Source organism: Oncorhynchus mykiss, chromosome 7 (genome assembly GCF_013265735.2).
Source record: "Oncorhynchus mykiss isolate Arlee chromosome 7, USDA_OmykA_1.1, whole genome shotgun sequence".
NCBI classification, from domain to species: Eukaryota; Metazoa; Chordata; class Actinopteri; order Salmoniformes; family Salmonidae; genus Oncorhynchus; species Oncorhynchus mykiss.
This window is the reverse complement of record NC_048571.1, coordinates 84,366,253-84,388,082: the sequence shown is the minus strand read 5'-3', so window position 1 is coordinate 84,388,082 and position 21,830 is coordinate 84,366,253. Positions and strand designations below refer to the sequence as shown.

General features: G+C 42.2%; 1 protein-coding gene across 1 annotated transcript in view; it reads right to left on the bottom strand.

The window, feature by feature from the left end:
* Positions 1-15,886, bottom strand: part of LOC118965371 (swi5-dependent recombination DNA repair protein 1 homolog) — a 29,323-nt gene extending 13,437 nt beyond the window's left edge. Inside the window, exon 1 of the mRNA XM_036984465.1 lies at positions 15,769-15,886. Within this exon, the coding sequence (XP_036840360.1) occupies positions 15,769-15,886 (118 nt within the window). The remainder of the gene's footprint in view (positions 1-15,768) is intronic.
* Positions 15,887-21,830: the final 5,944 nt, after the last annotated feature.

The following is a 21,830-nucleotide window of genomic DNA, read 5'->3' as shown; positions in this document are numbered from 1 at the left end:
AATACAGAAATATCTGAAACAACTGAAACAACTGAAAGAGAATATTCCTATTACGTCCACAACTCATATTTAAGAATTTACTTTTTTATTGTTAACTTTTCTTTAATTGATTTAGTTTTGGGAATGTAAATCCATTCCTGTAATTACTATTGACCATAGCCCATTGTCCTTTACGTTTAAGCTTAAATATCTTTTGCCAATAGAAAAAGCATGTAGATTCAACACAACGTGACTTGGAGATAAGGAGTTTTACCTCATATTTCAGAGGTAGATATTTCCAAAATGGAAGAAGACTTCCAGTTTGGTGTGGCGCCATTTCCGTTCCAATTGTCTGGAAGCTTGCTTCAGAGCTCGGGTATTTTCTGTATACCAGGGACCTAGTTTCTTATGACAAATGTTTTTAGTTTTTAGGGGTGCAACTGCATCTAGGGTATTGCGCAAGGTTAAATTAAGTTCCTCAGTTAGATGGTTAACTGATTTTTGTCCTCTGACATCCTTGGGTAGGCAGAGGGAGTCTGGAAGGGCATCAAGGAATCTTTGGGTTGTCTGAGAATATATAGCACAACTTTTGATGTTCCTTGGTTGGGGTCTGAGCAGATTATTTATTGCAATTGCAACGTAATATAATGGTGGTCTGATCGTCCAGGATTATGAGGAAAACATTAAGATCCACAACATATATTCCATGGGACAAAACTAGGTCCAGAGTATGACTGTGGCAGTGAGTAGGTCCGGAGACATGTTGGACAAAACCCACAAAACCCACAGTCGATGATGGCTCCGAAAGACATTTTGGAGTGGGTCTGTGGACTTTTCCATGTGAATATTAAAGTCACCAAAAATTTGAATATTATCTGCTATGACTACAAGGTCTGATAGGAATTCAGGGAACTCAGTGAGGAATGCTGTATATGGCCCAGGAGGCCTGTAAACAGTAGCTATAAAAAGTGATTGAGTAGGCTGCATAGATTTCATGACTAGAAGCTCAAAAAAGTACATTGAAATTTGCTATCGTAAAGGTTAGCAACACCTCCGCCTTTGCGGGATGCGCGGGGGATATGGTCACTAGTGTAACCAGGAGGTAAGGCCTCATTTAACACAATAAATTAATCAGGCTTAAGCCATGTTTCAGTCAGGCCAATCACATCAAGATTATGATCAGTGATCAGTTAATTTACTATAACTGCCTTGGAAGTGAGGGATCTAACATTAAGTAGCCCTATTTTGAGATGTGAGGTATCATGATCTCTTTCAATAATGGCAGGAACGGAGGAGGTCTTTATTCTAGTGAGATTGTTAACGGCGAACACTGCCATGTTTAGTTTTGCCCAACCTAGGTCGAGGCACAGACATGGTCTCAATGGGGATAGCTGAGCTGACTACATTGACTATGCTAGTGGCAGACTCCACTAAACTGGCAGGCTGGCTAACAGCCTGCTGCCTGGCCTTCACCCTATTTCATTGTGGAGCTAGGGGAGTTAGAGCCCTGTCTATGTTCGTAGATAAGATGAGTTTGAGTTTATTTTATTTTTACAGGGACAGTGCACATTAAATCAACGTTTCAGTAAAAGTGCTGGTTTAAGCCAGCCGGCTAATTTTCAATTGCAGTCCCTGGACAGATTATTAAAAACAATTACACAATAGACAATCATTGAGCAGTGAGCACACGCAGAACATCATAGGACAAGCAAGACATAGCATACAGACAGAGCAACATAGGACAAGCAAGACATAGCATACAGACAGAGCAACATAGATCAAAAAGCAGTAAGACAAAAATCATAAAAGCAACAAAGTGTTTCCACACCTCACAAGCTACAGACAACAGACAACATGGAAAGCGACAATACATGAGAGCACCCCTCCAGCTAGGATGGAGTCCGTCAGTCCTCAGCAGGCCCCCCGGTAAACAGTGTATGATCGCTGGATGATTCGTTTTAAGTCTAATACTGCGGTTAATGGAGTCGCCAATGACTAGGGTTTTCAATTTGTCAGAGCTAATGGTGGGAGGCTTCGGTGTCTCAGACCCCGTAACGGGAGGAGTAGAGACCAGAGAAGGCTCGGCCTTCTGAACCATGTCCAGAAAAAACATCATGTTAATGTTACAGCTTCGGCTGTTGGAGGTCCTGGCGAACCATGTCCAGATAAAACATCTGGAGTGAATAAGTTGAATGAAAAAAAGTTGAGTGAGGGAAAAACTAAAAATATAAACGGTAATTAAAAAGTTAAAACTGTAAAGTTATCAGGTAGCAAAGTAAGGTTGGCAACAAAACACAGAGCAGCACATAAACAAGTCTGCAAGTCTTGTTTATAAGATCTGGTGCAACCAAAACCTGGTGCAACCAATATGCATGTAGGTAGAGGTAATATACATGTAGGGTAATATACATGTAGGGTAATATACATGTAGGGTAATATACATGTAGGGTAGTATACATGTAGGGTAATATACATGTAGGGTAGTATACATGTAGGGTAATATACATGTAGGGTAGTATACATGTAGGGTAATATACATGTAGGGTAGTATACATGTAGGGTAATATACATGTAGGTAGGGTAATATACATGTAGGGTAATATACATGTAGGGTAATATACATGTAGGGTAATATACATGTAGGTAGGGGTAATATACATGTAGGGTAATATACATGTAGGGTAGTATACATGTAGGTAGGGTAATATACATGTAGGGTAATATACATGTAGGGTAGTATACATGTAGGTAGGGTAATATACATGTAGGGTAATATACATGTAGGGTAATATACATGTAGGGTAGTATACATGTAGGTAGGGTAATATACATGTAGGGTAATATACATGTAGGGTAATATACATGTAGGGTAATATACATGTAGTTAGGGGTGATATACATGTAGGGTAATATACATGTAGTTAGGGGTGATATACATGTAGGGTAATATACATGTAGGGTAATATACATGTAGGGTAATATACATGTAGGGTAATATACATGTAGGGTAGTATACATGTAGGGTACTATACATGTAGGGTAATATACATGTAGGGTAATATACATGTAGGTAGGGGTAATATACATGTAGGGTAATATACATGTAGGGTAATATACATGTAGGGTAATATACATGTAGGGTAGTATACAGGTAGGGTAATATACATGTAGGGTAATATACATGTAGGGTAATATACATGTAGGGTAGTATACATGTAGGTAGGGGTAATATACATGTAGGGTAATATACATGTAGGGTAATATACATGTAGGGTAATATACATGTAGGGTAATATACATGTAGGTAGGGGTAATATACATGTAGGGTAATATACATGTAGGGTAATATACATGTAGGGGTAATATACATGTAGGGTACTATACATGTAGGGTAATATACATGTAGGGTAATATACATGTAGGGTAATATACATGTAGGGTAATATACATGTAGGTAGGGGTAATATACATGTAGGGTAATATACATGTAGGGTAATATACATGTAGGGTAATATACATGTAGGGTAATATACATGTAGGTAGGGTAATATACATGTAGGGTAATATACATGTAGGTAGAGGTAAAATACACGTAGGTCAGGATTCATTTGTGCACTTATGTTAAAAAGTTTGGGGTCACTTAGAAATGTCATCATTTTTTAATGAAAAACACATTTTTTTTTGTCCATTAAACAACATCAAATGGATTTAATACAGAAATACAATGGAGACATTGCTAATGTTGTAAATGCCTATTGTAGCTGGAAACGATTGATTTTTAATATAATATTTACATTGGTTTACAGAGGCCCTTTTTCAGTAACCATCACTCCAGGCATGTTGTGTTAGCTAATCCAAGTTTGACATTTTTAAAAAGCTAATTGATTATTAGAAAACCCGTTTGCAATTATGTCAGCACAGCTGAAAACTGTTCTGTTCTGAATAAAGAAGCAATAAAAACTTACCTTCTTTAGACAAGTTAAGTATCTGGAGCATCAGCATTTGTAGATTCGATTACAGGCTCAAAATTAGCTAGAAACAAAGTTCTTTCTTCTGAAACACGTCAGTCTATTCTTGTTCTGTGAAATTAAGGCTATTCCATGTGAGAAATCTGCCAAGAAACTGAAAATATCGTACCGCGCTGTGTACTTCTTCCTTCACAGAACAGCGCAAACTGACTCTAAACAGAATAGAAAGAGGGGTGGGAGGCCCCAGTGCACAACTGAGCACGAGGACAAGTATACTAGAGTGTCAAGTTTGAGAAACAAACTCCTCACAAATCGTCAACTGGCAGCTTCATTAAATAGTACCTGCAAAACACCAGTCTCGTTGTCAACAGTGAAGAGGCGACTCCGGGATGTTGGCCTTCTAGGCAGAGTTCCTAAATCCAGTGACTGTGTTCTTTTGCCCATCTTCATTTTTTATTTTTATTGGCCAGTCTGAGATATGGCTTTTTCTTTGCAACTCTGCCTTGAAGGCCAGCATACTGCAGTGATACAGGGTTCCATACTAAACCGCAAATGACCTCTAAATCCCGCAACACAATCTCAAAACATTTAGTTGAGCAACCACTGTATTACCAAGGTTGATGTATTTATTCCTGGCCCTACAGTTTCAAATCCATCCATCAAACTTTATTTTGGAATGGAAAGAACCTTGAGTCAAATGAACTGTTTTACACTTTACAGTGCCTTCAGAAAGTATTCCTCACCCTTGACTTGTCCACATTGTTTTGTGTTACAGCCTGAATATAAAGGGGAATTTCACCCTGAGGGAATCTGGGCTTATTTTCATCATGTCTGAGGCATTTCTAGGTCAGTGAGATGTGTTTCACACATAATTGCACAGGAGGAAGGCAGGTCTGGCTTTGCGCGTTGAATGATACACCCTGTTTGACAGCTTTGGGGAGAGGGGTGTAATAATGTAGTCCTGCTTTGTGGCATTAGACGAAGGCTCTATGTTATACTGATCACACTATAAGGCTCTAAGTTACACTGATCACGCTATACGTTTTTGGGCGTGTAGATATGGTTGTTCTTGTTCGTTAGAGCCATTGGACATCTTTCAGCGATGTTCCTGTCAGTGGATTCCTTGTTAAATATACGAGCTGAAACATTTTCTTCCCGTCTGTGAAAGGATACAACTCGCGTAGGGTGTGGCTTCGTGCTCTTGCCCCATCACTCCCCCATGGCAGGCTTCTTGAAAGGGAAGCGGACACTAACAACACAATCCTTTGGACAAAAGTGAAACGAACTGACCAGACCACAATGCAACACGAATCCGACGATGGTGCGTGTATTAGCTACACGCTGACATTCAACCCCACATGTTTCTAATGGAATATATCGTAGGGGATTCACAACAAAGAGTTCGACATAGCTAGAATCTACAGCCAATGCCAGCACCAAGAGGGTAGATGACAAATACGGTAGCTATTTTTCCTGCAAGCCACCTAGCTAGCTAATTAACTTTAGTTAATCAACGGAAATCCATGTTGTGTATTGCTGGCTAAAATCCCTCTGTGTTACAGTGGGGGGAAATCTAATTATTTTTGCTGTTTGCTAACTTAGGGAGATAGGTAGGTACCCAGTTAGCTTGTCTAGCTAGCTAAGTTAGCTAAACAACTACAGCTAGCCATGTCGTTGACAAAAATAGAAGAGGTTTTACAATCGGAGATCTGTTGTATCTCATTTGTAGTCATACTCCTTTTAGTCATACATATGGCTACTAAACAGCAAGACATAATGTTATGACCAGCCACCTAAAGCTAGGTGTACCAGCAAATGGTAGCACATGACCTGAGTTGGCTAGTTAGTTAGCCTGGCACCTGCTAACTTGTTAATATGCGCCAGGCCTCCTGTTTTTAACTATTTCAGCAAATGTGTAACATCAGCAATTGTAAATCGTTTTACTAGCTATCTACTGTATATAACATAGTTGACATTGGTTAAGATTATGACCGTTGATGCATTTCAATATTACAAAATTATTTTTATTTAACTAGGCAAGTCAGTTAAGAAAAAATTCTCATCTTCAATGACGGCCGAGGAACAGCCTGTTTAGGGGCAGAATGACAGATTTGTACCTTGTCAGCTCGGGGATTTGAACTTGCAACCTTCCGGTTACTAGTCAAACACTAATCACTAGGCTACCCTGCCATCCCACATGATGAAAGATAGGATTCCAAATAGATGTAAAGAACAATTATTGGATATCAATCAAGCTAGCTAGCTAAGTTTACTGACTAACAACGGGGAGAAACAATAATACAACAGTTTAACTATCTCTAATACTGACAAGCTGGTTTTGCTATAAAAAATATTTACCTCAGCATGCCTGCTAGAAATGGCTGTAGCTAGATACTGTCTGCCTATCCACCTAGGTACATTTGTACATTCTGGTCACTGTGCAAAGGTTGAGGGTTATGCCATTCTATTAGGCTAGATTCCAACACCGTCATTTGGTTTACTTACGACACAACAGTTGTAGGTCTGATCACCGACAACAACGAGACACCCTATCGGGAGGAGGTCAGAGAACTGGCAGTGTCGTGCCAGGACAACAACCTTTCCCTCAATATGAGCAAGACAAAAGGAGCTGATCGTGGATTACAGGAAAAGGCGGGCTGGACAGGCCCCCATTAACATCAGTGGGGATGTAGTGGAGCAGGTCGAGAGTTTCAAGTTCCTTGGTGTCCATATCACCAACAAACTATCAGGGTCCAAACACACCAAGACAAAACCTTTTCACCCTCAGGAGACTAAAAATATTTGGCATGGGTCCCCAGATCCTCAAACAGTTCTACAGCTGCACCATTGCGAGCATCCTGACCCTTTGCATCACCGCCTGGTATGGCAACTGCTCGGCATCTGACCGTAAGGCGCTACAGAGTGTAGTGAGTATGGCCCAGTACATCACTGGGGCCAAGCTTTCTGCCATCCAGGACCTATCAGAGACTCCAGTCACCCAAGTCATAGACTGTTTACTCTGCTAGCGCACGGCAAGCGGTACCGGAGCGACAAAGTCTAGGACCAAAAGGCTTCTTAACTTGTTATGGCTGCAGGGGCAGTATTGAGTAGCTTGGATGAAAAGGTGCCCATTGTAAACGACCAGCTCCTCAGTCTCAGTTGCTAATATATGCATATTATTATTAGTATTGGATAGAAAACACAAAAGTTTCCAAAACTGTCAAAATATTGTCTGTGAGTATAACAGAACTGATATTGCAGGCGAAACCCTGAGGAAAATCAAAGCAGGAAGTGGCTTCTATTTTGAAAACTCCATGTTCCATAGCCTCCCTTTGCTCCATTTAAAGGGATATGAACCAGATTCCTTTTCCTATCGCTTCCTCAAGGTGTCAGTCTTCAGACATAGTTTCAGGCTCTTATTTTGAAAAATGAGCCAGAATGATAACATCGCGTCAAGTGGTCACATGAGTTTTGCTCGCGCTACAGAGTTTGGAGAGGTATTGCTATTCCCTCTCCTACTGTGAAAGACATTTGCGGTTGGTATATTAACGATTATATATTTTAAAAACAACCTGAGGATTGATTATAAAAAACATTTGACATGTTTCTGTGGACATTATGGAAACTATTTGGAATTTGTCTGCGTTGTCATGACTGCTCTTTCCTGTGGATTTCTGAACATAACGTGACAAACAAACAGAGTTTTTTTGGATCTAAAAATAATCTTTATGGAACAAAAGGAACATTTGTTGTGTAACAGAGAGTCTCGAGAGTGAAAACATCCGAAGATCATCAAAGGTAAACGATTAATTTGATTGCTTTTCTGATTTTCGTGACCAAGCTACCTGATGCTATGTGTACTTAATGTTTCATCGTGCGATCGATAAACTTACACAAACGCTTGGATTGCTTTCGCTGTAAAGCATAATTTCAAAATCTGACACGACAGGTGGATTAACAAAAGGCTAAACTGTGTTTTCCTATATTGCACTTGTGATTTCATGAATATAAATATTTATAGTATTATTTATTGTATGTAGCGCTATGCTATTCAGCAGTTATTGATGACACTTATCCCGACATCGGGATTGCAGCCATAACAAGTTAATTAACAGCTTCTACCCTGAAGCCACAAGACTGCTGAACAGTTAATCAAATGGCCCTCCGGACTATTACATTGACCCTCCCCCCTCTCCATTTGTTTGTACACTGCTGCTACTCGCTGCTTATTATATATGCACAGTCACTTCACCTTTACCTACATGTACAAATTACCTCAACTAACCTCTTCCCCTGCATACTGACTCGGTACCCCCTGTACATAGCCTCTTCATTGTTATGTTATTATGTTACTTTTTCTTATTTGTATTATATATATATATATATATTTACTTTAGTTTATTTGGTAAATATTTTCTTAACTCTTCTTGAACTGAACTATTAGTTAAGGGCTTGTAGTAAGCAAGCATTTCATAATAAGGTCTACATTTGTTGTATTCGGAGCATGTGACAAATAAAGTTTGATTGGATAGTGTTCTAAATGTACTCTCTGTGCCCATGCACATGTATGCATGTTCAACTAGTCTACCCTAATGGTGGTTTGCTGGCACAGTTCAACTGTTATTCAAACTATGCAATCGAGATAAAAACTATCTTCTTTTGTCTTACAGACAATATCGTGTGGTGCCTGGGCTTCTTTCTGGAGTGGATTCTTGGAGAGAAACACAATTCCTTAACCTTTTTGTCATTGTAGCAGAACTGTATTCCGGGAACTTTATCCCTCTCGATGGATTGGACATTATGCTGAATTTCAAGCAGAATATTACTCAAGAGGAGCTGAATGGTAGTTTGATCATGACAACAATCTTCCGAAAGCTGTACAAGTGTTCCCTGAACTTACTGGATTTTTCTTTGGAATAGCAAGTTCATCATGACCCCCTCTCCTACCATCTGCTGATTACCAGTTCTCTTCGCTTCATATTGTCACACCAGAGATTTTTGATATCCATTACTGGGAGTTACAGGATAGGTACTGTTTGGTGTAGAACATAATCTCCGACCATCCTTGGCCATGCTGTCTTCATCCTCGATTCTTGGAAAATGGAGATTCATATAATGTCCGTGTCCAGTTGCAGTGGGTCAGTTTGAATTTAGGAAACACTCAGTTTTGTGCTCCAAGAAGTAATCCCACGATGTGCACACCAACATCTTGTCTATTTCAAGTCTTTTCTCATTGATCGATACAGGTGTCTGTCGTCATGACACGCGGCACTTTGGGGTGGACGTTCACCAATCAACATGCTGATAGAATTTAAGTAGTCTTATTCACCTGTCTCAATGGGTGGTGCACACTGTTGGATTAATTCATAGAGCAAAAAACGATTTTAATAAGAGCAATTTCAAACGGACCCCCTGCAACTGGACATGGACATGGAGACTCCTGTTTCGTCAAATCGAGAACGAAGACCGCATCGCCAAGCCAAGGTTGGTTGAAAGTTTTGTGCTCTGGACTTTTGCACGTATAGCTGGATAGCATGTAGGGCAAACCGATCAACATCACCTCCTTTCTCAGTATGTAATACACCTGTGCTGGCTGCCCAGCAGGATTTTGTATCTATACCTTATGTCATGCCTTCTTGGAACAGATTTATTGATAATAATTGTTGGAAAAAAGTGTGGATGTTGCCACACACATGCCTACTTGTTAACAAAATTGAGGAAGTTTCCTTTAAAATTGATCATAAATATTATCCTGCCAACCACTATATGAAGAAGTTAAAGGAAAACATGAACTCAAATTGTACCTTTTGTAATAACCACACAGAAACAGTGTTGCAGTCTTTTTAGGCATTTGTATTTTTTTGTATTCATGTAAGGAAATTGTGGCACGACATCAGTGGATTTATAATTGAACACATGTATTAATATTTTACACTATTGTGGAGAGAAATACTGCTTGGAATTTTTTTTTTATACCTACGATAGAAATAAGCTGAAACAATTTTATGCAATTCATTTCATTATTCTTTTGGCCAAGTTTCATATTCAAAAATGTAAATTTACAAACAAAACACCACCTTTTCTTACCTTACAAAAAATAAATTGAACTATATTTTCAGACAATTAATTACTCTCTTAAAAAAAAGCTGTTAGAATTGTAGGTGTATGTACAGTTGAAGTCAGAAGTTTATATACACTTAGGTTGGAGTCATTAAACCACTCCACAAATTTCTTGTTAACAAACTATAGTTTTGGCAAGTCGGTTAGGACTTCTACTTTGTGCATGACACAAGTAATTTTTCCAACAATTGTTTACAGACATTATTTCACTTATAATTCACTGTATCACAATTTCAGTGGGTCAGAGGTTGACATACACTAAGTTGACTGTGTATTTAAACATCTTGGACAATTCCAGGAAATTATGTCATGGCTTTAGAAGCTTCTGATCGGCTAATTGACATCATTTGAGTTAATTGGAGGTGTACCTGTGGATGCATTTCAAGGCCTACCTTCTAACTCAGTTCCTCTTTGCTTGACATCATGGGAAAATCAAAAGACATCAGCCAAGACCTTGGAAAGAAAATTGTAGACCTCCACAATTCTGGTTCATTCTTGGGAGCAATTTCCAAATGCCTGAAGGTACCACGTTCATCTGTACAAACAAGAGTACGCAAGTATTAACAGCATGGGACACGCAGCCATCATACCGCTCAGGAAGGAGACTCGTTCTGTCTCCTAGAGAGGAATGTACTTTGATGCTAAAAGTGCAAATCAATCCCAGAACAACAGCAAAGGACCTTGTGAAGATGCTGGAGGAAACAGGTACAAAAGTATCTATATCGACATAACCTGAAAGGCCGCTCAGCAAGGAAGAAGCCACTGCTCCAAAACCTTAAAAAAGGCAGACTATGATTTGCAACTACACATGGGGACAAAGATTTTGCTTTTTGGAGAAATGTCCCCTGGTCTGATGAAACAAAAACAGAACTCTTTGGCCATAATGACCATCGTTATGTTTGGAGGAAAAAGGGGGAGGCTTGCAAGCTGAAGAAAACCATCCCAACCGTGAAGCACGAGGGTGGCAGAATCCTTAGCCATAGTATACTGGCCATATACCATATACCCCTGAGGCATCTTATTGTTATTATAAAATTGTTACCAACTTAACCTTTCTAGCGCACCCCTTGACAATATTCCGCTGAAAAGTTTTTTTTAAATATGTAACTTTCACACATTAACAAATCCAATACAGCAAATGAAAGAAAAACATCTTGTTAATCTACCCATCATGTCAGATTTAAAAAATGCTTTACAGCTAAATCACAACATATGATTATGTTAGGTCATAGCCAAGTCGAAAAAACACGCATCCATTTTTCCAGCCAAAGATAGGAGTCACAAAAAGCAGAAATATAGATACAATTAATCACTAACCTTTGATGATCTTCATCAGATGACACTCATAGGACATCATGTTACACAATACATGTATGTTTTGTTCGATAATGTGCATATTTATATCCAAAAATCTCAGTTTACATTGGCGCATTTACATGCAGTAAAGTTTTGATTCCAAAACATCTGGTGATTTTGCAGAAATACTCATAATAAACATTGAGAAAAGATACAAGTATTGTTCACAAAATTAAAGATAGACTTCTCCAACCGCTGTGTCAGATTTTTTTTTTTACCTTACCTCCTCCATTTTGGAATCAACAAAGTTAGAAGCAACACTATAAATATTCACTTACCTTTGATGATCTTCATCAGAAGGCACTCCCAGGAATCCCAGTTCGACAATAAATGACTGATTTGTTCCATAAAGTTCCATCATTTATGCCCAAATAGCCACTTGTTTGTTTGCATGTTCAGCCCAGTAATGCATCTTCATGATGCGCAAGCATTTCGTCCAGACAAAAACTCGAAAACTTCCATTACAGTCCTTTAGAAACATGTCAAACGATGTATGGAATCAATCTTTAGGATGTTTATAACATAAAACATCAATAACGTTCCAACCGGAGAATTCCTTTGTCTTCAGAAAAGCAATGAGAAGTAACTCTGTCGGGAGCGTGCGTCATGAGACCAAGGCTCTCTGCCAGACCACTGACTCGAAGAGCCCCTCCTTTATAGTAGAATCCACAAACCAGTTGCTAAACCAGTTTCTAAAGATGGTTGACATCTAGTGGAAGCTCTAGGAAGTGCAACCACATCCATATCTCAATGTGTATTCGGTAGGCCAAGCTTTTGAAAAACTATAAACCTCAGATGTCCCACTTCCTGGTTGGATTTTTCTCAAGTTTTCACCTGCCATTGGAATTCTGTTATACTCAAGACATCATTCAAATTGTTTCTAAAACTGAGTGTTTTCTATCCAATACTAATAATAATATGCATATATTAGCATCTGGGACAGAGTAGGAGGCAGTTCACTCTGGGCACGCTATTAATCCAAAAGTGAAAATGCTGCCTCCTATCCCAAAAAGTTTAATTAGAGCAATAAAATATTACTTTTGTTATACCGTGGTATATGTTCTGATATATTACGGCTGTCAGCCAATCAACATTCAGGGCTTGAACCACCCAGTTTATAATGCAGTGTAATCTAGTTTTATATATATTTTTATTTATTGTTTAATGAACTAGGCAAGTCAGTTAAGAACACATTTTTATTTACAATGACGGCCTACACCGGCCAAACGCTAACCCTGACAATGTTGGACCAATTGTGCACCGCCCTATGGGACTCCCAATCACGGCCGGTTGTGATACAGTCTGTAGTGATGCCTCTAGCATTGAGATGCTGTGCCTTAGACCGCTGCGCCACTCAGGAGCGACCCCGAGTACATATACACCATCCCAGGAGTGCAAAAACCTGTAAGGAAGTATTTAAAAAAATATTTATATATATATATATATATATATATATATAATATTTTCCTTGTGCTTCTCCGAGCATATTCTTCATATAGCCTATAGTATATGTTATGGATCAAGTGATTGTGGCGCACTTGACAAGCCCAGAAAAGAGTCAGGGGTGAGATGCAGTGTAAACTGAACATTATCGGACCCAAAATCGAATCTTATAGAACAGAACATGTGATATGTGTTACCAAGGTTGACAAAAAAAAACTCTCGACCAGTTATGAAATGTTTCCTAAACCAATTTAGAAGAATTTAGCCACCACTCCAGTCCGCCCAGACATTATGAACAACCTTGTCGAATGCAGCACATAAATCCAAGTGTACAAAGACAGAGAGCTGTTTGGCATCTGTGTTGGCTCCCGGATCATTTGCCACTTTAACTAAGGCTGTATCTGTGCTGTGGTGGGCAAGAAAACCAGATTGGAATATTGTTTGAAACTGACTGTTTGAAAACCAATTTATCCAGAATTTTGCTTAAGAATGTAAAGGTTGGAGAAAATTGCTAAGAGCTGAAGAATTTAGATTACTTTTCTGGTTTATTGCAGTGGGGAAAGTGCCTGTGAACAGAGATTCATAATAACTTGCATATCTTCAGATATGCAATTAAAAACTGTTTTGAAGGTGGTCGGGATAGAATCGAAAAGGTAGATAGCACTTTACTGAGCATTATCTGTGTCAACCAGGGACAATAACTCCAGTGCCTTTGCGTGGTAGGCTGGGGCACATATTGCTTGCTCAGAATGTTATTATGGACCTGCAATTTTGACTTTCTCCACTTCCACTCTACTTTTCTGCAATTTCTCTTCAATTTATTAGTTTCCTCATTCATCCAAAGGACTCTCTGTTTGAATGTGGCCTTTTTGAAGTTTACTGGATAAAGTTTTGTAATCTACACCAAAAAATATATATAAACACAACATTTTTCAGGAGCTGAAATAAAAGATCCCAGAAATGTTCCATACGCACAAAAAAAAGAATTTCTCTCAAATGTGTTTACATCCCTGTTAGTGAGCATTTCTCCTTTGCCAAGATTCTCCTTTGCCAAGATCATTACACAGGTGCACCTTGTGCTGGGGACGATAAAGGCCACTCAAGCCTCCCAGGCTCCCATTTTATTTAATTGATTGATTTCCTTCCATGAACTGTAACTTAGTAAAGTCTTAGAAATTGTTTTATGTTGCATTTTTATATTTTTGTTCAGTATATATTATATTTAGCATAAATGTTGTCAGGAGGAGATACTACATTCTCACTTTAAATTAGACTGTTTGATCCGTAATCCTAATGCTATCTTTTTCTGTTTCTCCTTCAGCAAAAATAAAATATTAGCATGTTAGCCCACATGTCATTAGTTAGCTTTTCCAATTTTTTGCTCGGAAAAGATGCCATATACTGTATATGATGCCATATACAGTATATAATAATTGTTTTATTTTAATTTATTTTTTTATTAAACCAACAACACCTTTTCTGAATATTCCAACAGAAGTTTAAGTCCATAAGTAATATTCATCTGTAATTTTAGTATCACTGTTCACAACTTCGTGGAACTTCTTAAAAGTTTTCTTAAAGAAACCCTACAGGAGAATGTTACATTTCTATCCCTCCTCCTGCTATCACTACAGACCCCGGTTTGATTCTGGGCTGTATCACACCCAGCTATGATTGGGAAGCCAACAGGGCAGAGCACAATTGGCCCAGCGTCGTCCTGGTTAGGGTTTGGCCGGTGTAGGCCGTCATTGTAAATAATAATATTTATCTTAACTGACTAGCTTAATTAAATAAAGATTATATAAAAAATGTATAAAATTCAAATATAGACATAACTATCGTCTACAATCTCCCGACAGACTGAAACGTTTTTCCTATGAAAAAAACATATCTTATTGTAAGTGTGGTCTCGCTGCATGTGTAATGATGCCTTTTAAGTCTGTTCCGATCCCTAGATACTGGCTACTCTTGGAATCATGTGAAAATTCCACTTCTACAACTAAACCTGAGTGTGAATGTATGTTTTGCTCCTCTTACACAGCGATCATCATGCCTCAAATGCAGGGGAACTCAAATACAATTAGTGAAGGTACATTTATCTAGTCTGGGTGGTAGGGTACCAGTCTGTTGATTTTGTCTTTGTTGGCTTGTTACCAAGGGCCCTTAAGGTATTTTTGTCAACTTGTCACTAGTCCCGTCACTATGTGTTATGACGACACTGTATACAGTAAAGGACAAACTAGGACACAAAGGAGGAACATACATGAAATATTAATGAGATTTTCTTCCCACGGGGTATGTTCACAGCTCCACAAATCTTTGCCTAGTAAGACACATATGTGTCAATAGATACACTAGGTGAAGTTAGGTAACATGAGTGCCACATGACTGCAGTTCAGTTCACTGAACCATCTCTTTTACAGCACCCAACAGAAAGAAACCACTTTAAGCGTCTAGAGTCTAAGGCAGAAGGGAGGGGTGTTCTACTGAGCTATATGGAATTGTTTTAAAAAGGTCATACCAAGGACCATTTAGCTATTTGATTTAGAATCTTAAGGGCCCTTAAGTAGTATTAGAAAATCTATTTAAAAAAGGATTTGATGAAACGTTGAGTTTGCCATTACTGCTATTAGCCAATTGAAACGCATTGAATAACAGATTCGGTACATGGAACAACAGTCTCCAAAAAAATCTAAATGAAGTTTGTTCTGAAGTGTCTGTCCTCTATCTGAGAGATATAAAGATCAGGATACTATATATATAAATATAAAAATTACATCTCTTTAACACCTTAGTTTAGTTTGTAAAATATATCCATATGTACCTCCATTAATTAAAAAAAATTGGTACCAGGGATCTTCCGAGTAGTCTCGACCGACGTACATATTCGTGCGAGACCCACCTTTCCACAGAGGGGTCATATTAGTGTGTTGCCCAAACTGTTTGGCCGAAGAGGCTGTAAGGACTTCAGACGAGTCCCCGTGACTCTTCAGGGGGCCGTAGTGCAAAACGGAGAACATCGTGTTTGTGAGAGTCTCATTTTTCCACAGAGGGGTCATAACAGTTTATAGGACGTTTTGACGCTAGACATTTTCTTGAGAATATGGATTTTCAGGATGTCTCACGGTCTGACAAACACTGCTCTAGCTCTGCCACCTTTCACTGCAGACGCGGAAGTGCGATATGGAGGATGAGTCATGGTCTGACAAACACTGCTCTAGCTCTGCCACCTTTCACTGTAGACGCGGAAGTGCGATATGGAGGATGCGTCATGGTCTGACAAACACTGCTCTAGCTCTGCCACCTTTCACTGCAGACGCGGAAGTGCGATATGGAGGATGCGTCATGGTCTGACAAACACTGCTCTAGCTCTGCCACCTTTCACTGCAGACCCGGAAGTGCGATATGGAGGATGCGTCATGGTCTGACAAACACTGCTCTAGCTCTGCCACCTTTCACAGCAGACGCGGAAGGGCGATATGGAGGATGCGTCATGGTCTGACAAACACTGCTCTAGCTCTGCCACCTTTCACTGCAGACGCGGAAGGGCTCTGCCACCTGTCACTGCAGACGCGGAAGGGCTCTGCCACCTTTCACTGCAGACGCGGAAGGGCTCTGCCACCTGTCACTGCAGACGCGGAAGGGCGGAAGGGCTCTGCCACCTGTCACTGCAGACGCGGAAGGGCTCTGCCACCTTTCACTGCAGACGCGGAAGGGCTCTGCCACCTTTCACTGCAGACGCGGAAGGGCTCTGCCACCTTTCACTGCAGACGCGGAAGGGCTCTGCCACCTTTCACTGCAGACGCGGAAGGGCTCTGCCACCTTTCACTGCAGACGCGGAAGGGCTCTGCCACCTTTCACAGCAGACGCGGAAGGGCTCTGCCACCTTTCACTGCAGACGCAGAAGGGCTCTGCCACCTTTCACTGCAGACGCGGAAGGGCTCTGCCACCTTTCGCTGCAGACGCAGAAGGGCTCTGCCACCTTTCACTGCAGACGCGGAAGGGCTCTGCCACCTTTCACTGCAGACGCGGAAGGGCTCTGCCACCTTTCACTGCAGACGCGGAAGGGCTCTGCCACCTTTCACTGCAGACGCAGAAGGGCTCTGCCACCTTTCACTGCAGACGCGGAAGGGCTCTGCCACCTTTCACTGCAGACGCAGAAGGGCTCTGCCACCTTTCACAGCAGACGCGGAAGGGCTCTGCCACCTGTCACTGCAGACGCGGAAGGGCTCTGCCACCTTTCACTGCAGACGCGGAAGGGCTCTGCCACCTTTCACTGCAGACGCAGAAGGGCTCTGCCACCTGTCACTGCAGACGCGGAAGGGCTCTGCCACCTTTCACTGCAGACGCAGAAGGGCTCTGCCACCTGTCACTGCAGACGCGGAAGGGCTCTGCCACCTGTCACTGCAGACGCGGAAGGGCTCTGCCACCTGTCACTGCAGACGAGGAAGGGCGGAAGGGCTCTGCCACCTGTCACTGCAGACGCGGAAGGGCTCTGCCAACTTTCACTGTAGACGCTGAAGGGCTCTGCCACCTTTCACTGTAGACGCGGAAGGGCTCTGCCACCTGTCACTGCAGACGCGGAAGGGCTCTGCCACCTGTCACTGCAGACGCGGAAGGGCTCTGCCACCTGTCACTGCAGACGCGGAAGGGCTCTGCCACCTGTCACTGCAGACGAGGAAGGGCGGAAGGGCTCTGCCACCTGTCACTGCAGACGCGGAAGGGCTCTGCCAACTTTCACTGTAGACGCTGAAGGGCTCTGCCACCTTTCACTGTAGACGCGGAAGGGCTCTGCCACCTGTCACTGCAGACGCGGAAGGGCTCTGCCACCTGTCACAGCAGACGCGGAAGGGCTCTGCCACCTGTCACTGCAGACGTGGAAGGGCTCTGCCACCTTTCACTGCAGACGCGGAAGGGCTCTGCCACCTGTCACTGCAGACGCGGAAGGGCTCTGCCACCTGTCACTGCAGACGCGGAAGGGCGGAAGGGCTCTGCCACCTTTCACTGTAGACGCAGAAGGGCTCTGCCACCTTTCACAGCAGACGCGGAACGGCTCTGCCACCTTTCACTGCAGACGCGGAAGGGCTCTGCCACCTTTCACTGCAGACGCGGAAGGGCTCTGCCACCTTTCACTGTAGACGCAGAAGGGCTCTGCCACCTGTCACTGCAGACGCGGAAGGGCTCTGCCACCTTTCACTGCAGACGTGGAAGGGCTCTGCCACCTGTCACTGCAGACGCAGAAGGGCTCTGCCACCTTTCACTGCAGACGCGGAAGGGCTCTGCCACCTTTCACTGCAGACGCGGAAGGGCTCTGCCACCTTTCACAGCAGACGCGGAAGGGCTCTGCCACCTTTCACTGCAGACGCGGAAGGGCTCTGCCACCTGTCACTGCAGACGCGGAAGGGCTCTGCCACCTTTCACAGCAGACGAGGAACGGCTCTGCCACCTGTCACAGCAGACGCAGAAGGGCTCTGCCACCTGTCACAGCAGACGCAGAAGGGCTCTGCCACCTTTCACAGCAGACGCAGAAGGGCTCTGCCACCTTTCACTGCAGACGCAGAAGGGCTCTGCCACCTGTCACAGCAGACGCAGAAGGGCTCTGCCACCTTTCACAGCAGACGAGGAACGGCTCTGCCACCTGTCACAGCAGACGCGGAAGGGCTCTGCCACCTGTCACAGCAGACGCGGAAGGGCTCTGCCACCTTTCACTGTAGACGCAGAAGGGCTCTGCCACCTGTCACTGCAGACGCGGAAGGGCTCTGCCACCTTTCACTGCAGACGCGGAAGGGCTCTGCCACCTTTCACTGCAGACGCGGAAGGGCTCTGCCACCTTTCACTGTAGACGCGGAAGGGCTCTGCCACCTTTCACAGCAGACGCGGAAGGGCTCTGCCACCTTTCACTGCAGACGCAGAAGGGCTCTGCCACCTTTCACTGCAGACGCGGAAGGGCTCTGCCACCTTTCACTGTAGACGCAGAAGGGCTCTGCCACCTTTCACTGCAGACGCGGAAGGGCTCTGCCACCTTTCACTGCAGACGCAGAAGGGCTCTGCCACCTTTCACTGCAGACGCGGAAGGGCTCTGCCACCTTTCACTGCAGACGCAGAAGGGCTCTGCCACCTTTCACTGCAGACGCGGAAGGGCTCTGCCACCTGTCACTGCAGACGAGGAAGGGCGGAAGGGCTCTGCCACCTTTCACTGCAGACGCGGAAGGGCGGAAGGGCTCTGCCACCTTTCACTGCAGACGAGGAAGGGCGGAAGGGCTCTGCCACCTGTCACTGCAGACGAGGAAGGGCGGAAGGGCTCTGCCACCTTTCACTGCAGACGCGGAAGGGCTCTGCCACCTTTCACTGCAGACGCGGAAGGGCTCTGCCACCTTTCACTGCAGACGCGGAAGGGCTCTGCCACCTTTCACTGTAGACGCGGAAGGGCTCTGCCACCTGTCACTGCAGACGCGGAAGGGCTCTGCCACCTGTCACTGTAGACGCGGAAGGGCTCTGCCACCTGTCACTGCAGACGCGGAAGGGCTCTGCCACCTGTCACTGTAGACGCGGAAGGGCTCTGCCACCTGTCACTGCAGACGAGGAAGGGCGGAAGGGCGATATCGGAGGATACGGTGGATTGAGACATAACATTGAGACATTTTTTCGCCTCTGGTTGCACATTCAATTAAGTTGGGTTAGTAAACCGTCAATTCGTTAACTCAATCCTCTGTCTGGACAATTGTTTTTGATCTAGCCAGGTCATGTGTTATGATACATGGTTCCTTGGTTGGACTGTTCAAATAATAGGTTAAATAAAATAAAAAATAAAAAAATGTTTTTTTTTCTGAAAAGTTTCTGTTTTGAAGACGAGGTTTTTATCTGACAGCAACGATTTGTGGCTTGTGATGAGTTACCTCGCTAACATTGTCTTACGTAAGGCATGATAGGGATGAATCAGGTTCCATATTAGGTCAGTAACACTGTTAAAAACAGAGGGTATAATGACCATTATTTCTCATCACACCTGGGTTTTTAAAATATTTCAATGGTTTATTTGTAAAAACATAATTGTATTTGAGAGTATGTTCAAATACTTATTCCAAATGCTATTTTCAAATATGTGGGTAAATGCATGGGAATGTATTGTATTTGAGTCAGTTTATTTATGAATCAGTCAGTTTATTTATGAATCAGTCAGTTTATTTATGAATCAGTCAGTTTATTTATGAATCAGTCAGTTTATTTCCAAATCCATTCAAATAGTCAACTACTTTTCAAATGAAAGATCACTGAATTCTTACTTTGATTGTATGTGAAAGTAACAGATATTTGAAATAGTACTTGAACCCAGGTCTGTTTCTCACTCATCACACCTACTGGTTCTTCCTGTTGTGTACAGCACTTAAACTGATACTATGTTCTTGTGGAGAACATGACTATGCACTTTGGCTGCCATCACTTAGCTAGCGAACACATCATTGACGGTGCCCAACACAATCACGAAGTGTCCGACACTCAACAAATCCTCCATGCCATATAAGAGTTTACAAAACATGCACCCTACTTTCTTCAACACACTTAGGCTAAACCCAATTATAATTTCGCTACAGTACTAGAGTAGGTTAGGTTATGCACTCATCTAGCAAAAAACATAATTGGCTGTGCCCAATGCTGCCATGAACTGTCAAAGACACAGTACCTCCATCCTGAAATACACAGTATCCTACAGTATTGTACAGTAACAAGCTGTTACATTCGTCCGTGACTCGATAGTATACAGTTAAATGAAATGTGTACATTTGTAATAACGGACTGCCAGATTATCACAGCCACATGGCTTCAGGCTCACATGGCTTTAGGCTCTGAATTGAGTTTTCAACTAGAAAGAATTGACTACAGAATTAGAAGGATTGTAATTCTAGTCATCATAATTCTATGGACTCAACAGGCTTTGGAGTCTCTAGATTCTAAAACACGTAACTCACAGCCAGTCATATCACTTCTCTCCTATATGCCTTCTCCTCTCGGTCCCCCGGCCCTCATTATGGTCCCACGGTCCTCTTGATGGTGCTCCAACCCTCGTTATGGTCCCCCAGCACTCATTATGGTGCATTCAACTGCTATAACATACTTCACTTTGAAATTCATGACTTTTGGATGAACTTCCTTTCATAATATATATATGGATTTTGGGGATGGATTTTTCTAGAAAGATTTTGGGTGAAATCTCATCATTAGAAGCAGTTTGGTTTGTATTTAACTGCATGACTAATGTTAAGACTGTTACGTGGTTCACTGTGTTAATTAGTTTAATTAATTTTCAAGGACTAAATTAAGTATGATAACTGATGCACTAAAGCAAATTACTGGAACAGACTTAAGTGAAACAGTTGTCTTTGCTTTGCTCAAATATGAATTTGTCTTTTTTTCAAGTGCGGCCATGCAACAGTGTGTGAGAATGTAGTAGCCTATTTCTATACAAACACAACAGGCAATATAATAGCTTACATTTTTCGAACATGCCAATATTTTGTTGTTGTTGTTATTGCTATATTCATTTCCTGTTGTGATACAATCATGCTGGCAATCACCATAACAAAAGGATTATTTGGCTTTGAGCAGAGCTAGATGGCAACGGATATTGCATCAATACAATGTGTTTTGTTTCTATACAAACGGTATTGTAGGATGGTTGCATGAAAGACATGAGCTCTGTTTTGTTTATTGTGCATGCTGCACACACTTCATCAGTCTCTCATTCACAATTTGACAAGCACTTGATAGTTTTCTCACCAGGCCTAGAATTTTCCAGTGGTTTCAACCTTGTGTGGTCATAATGTCCCCTAAAAAACCCATGCCTTCTGCGGCCAAAATGGCCATTGTGCCATTGGGCTGAATATAATAATTAGACATCCCATCTCCCAGCAGCCTCTCACTCACGTGTCTCTCAGAAATCTCAGTTGTTATTAGTCGATGCCGCCA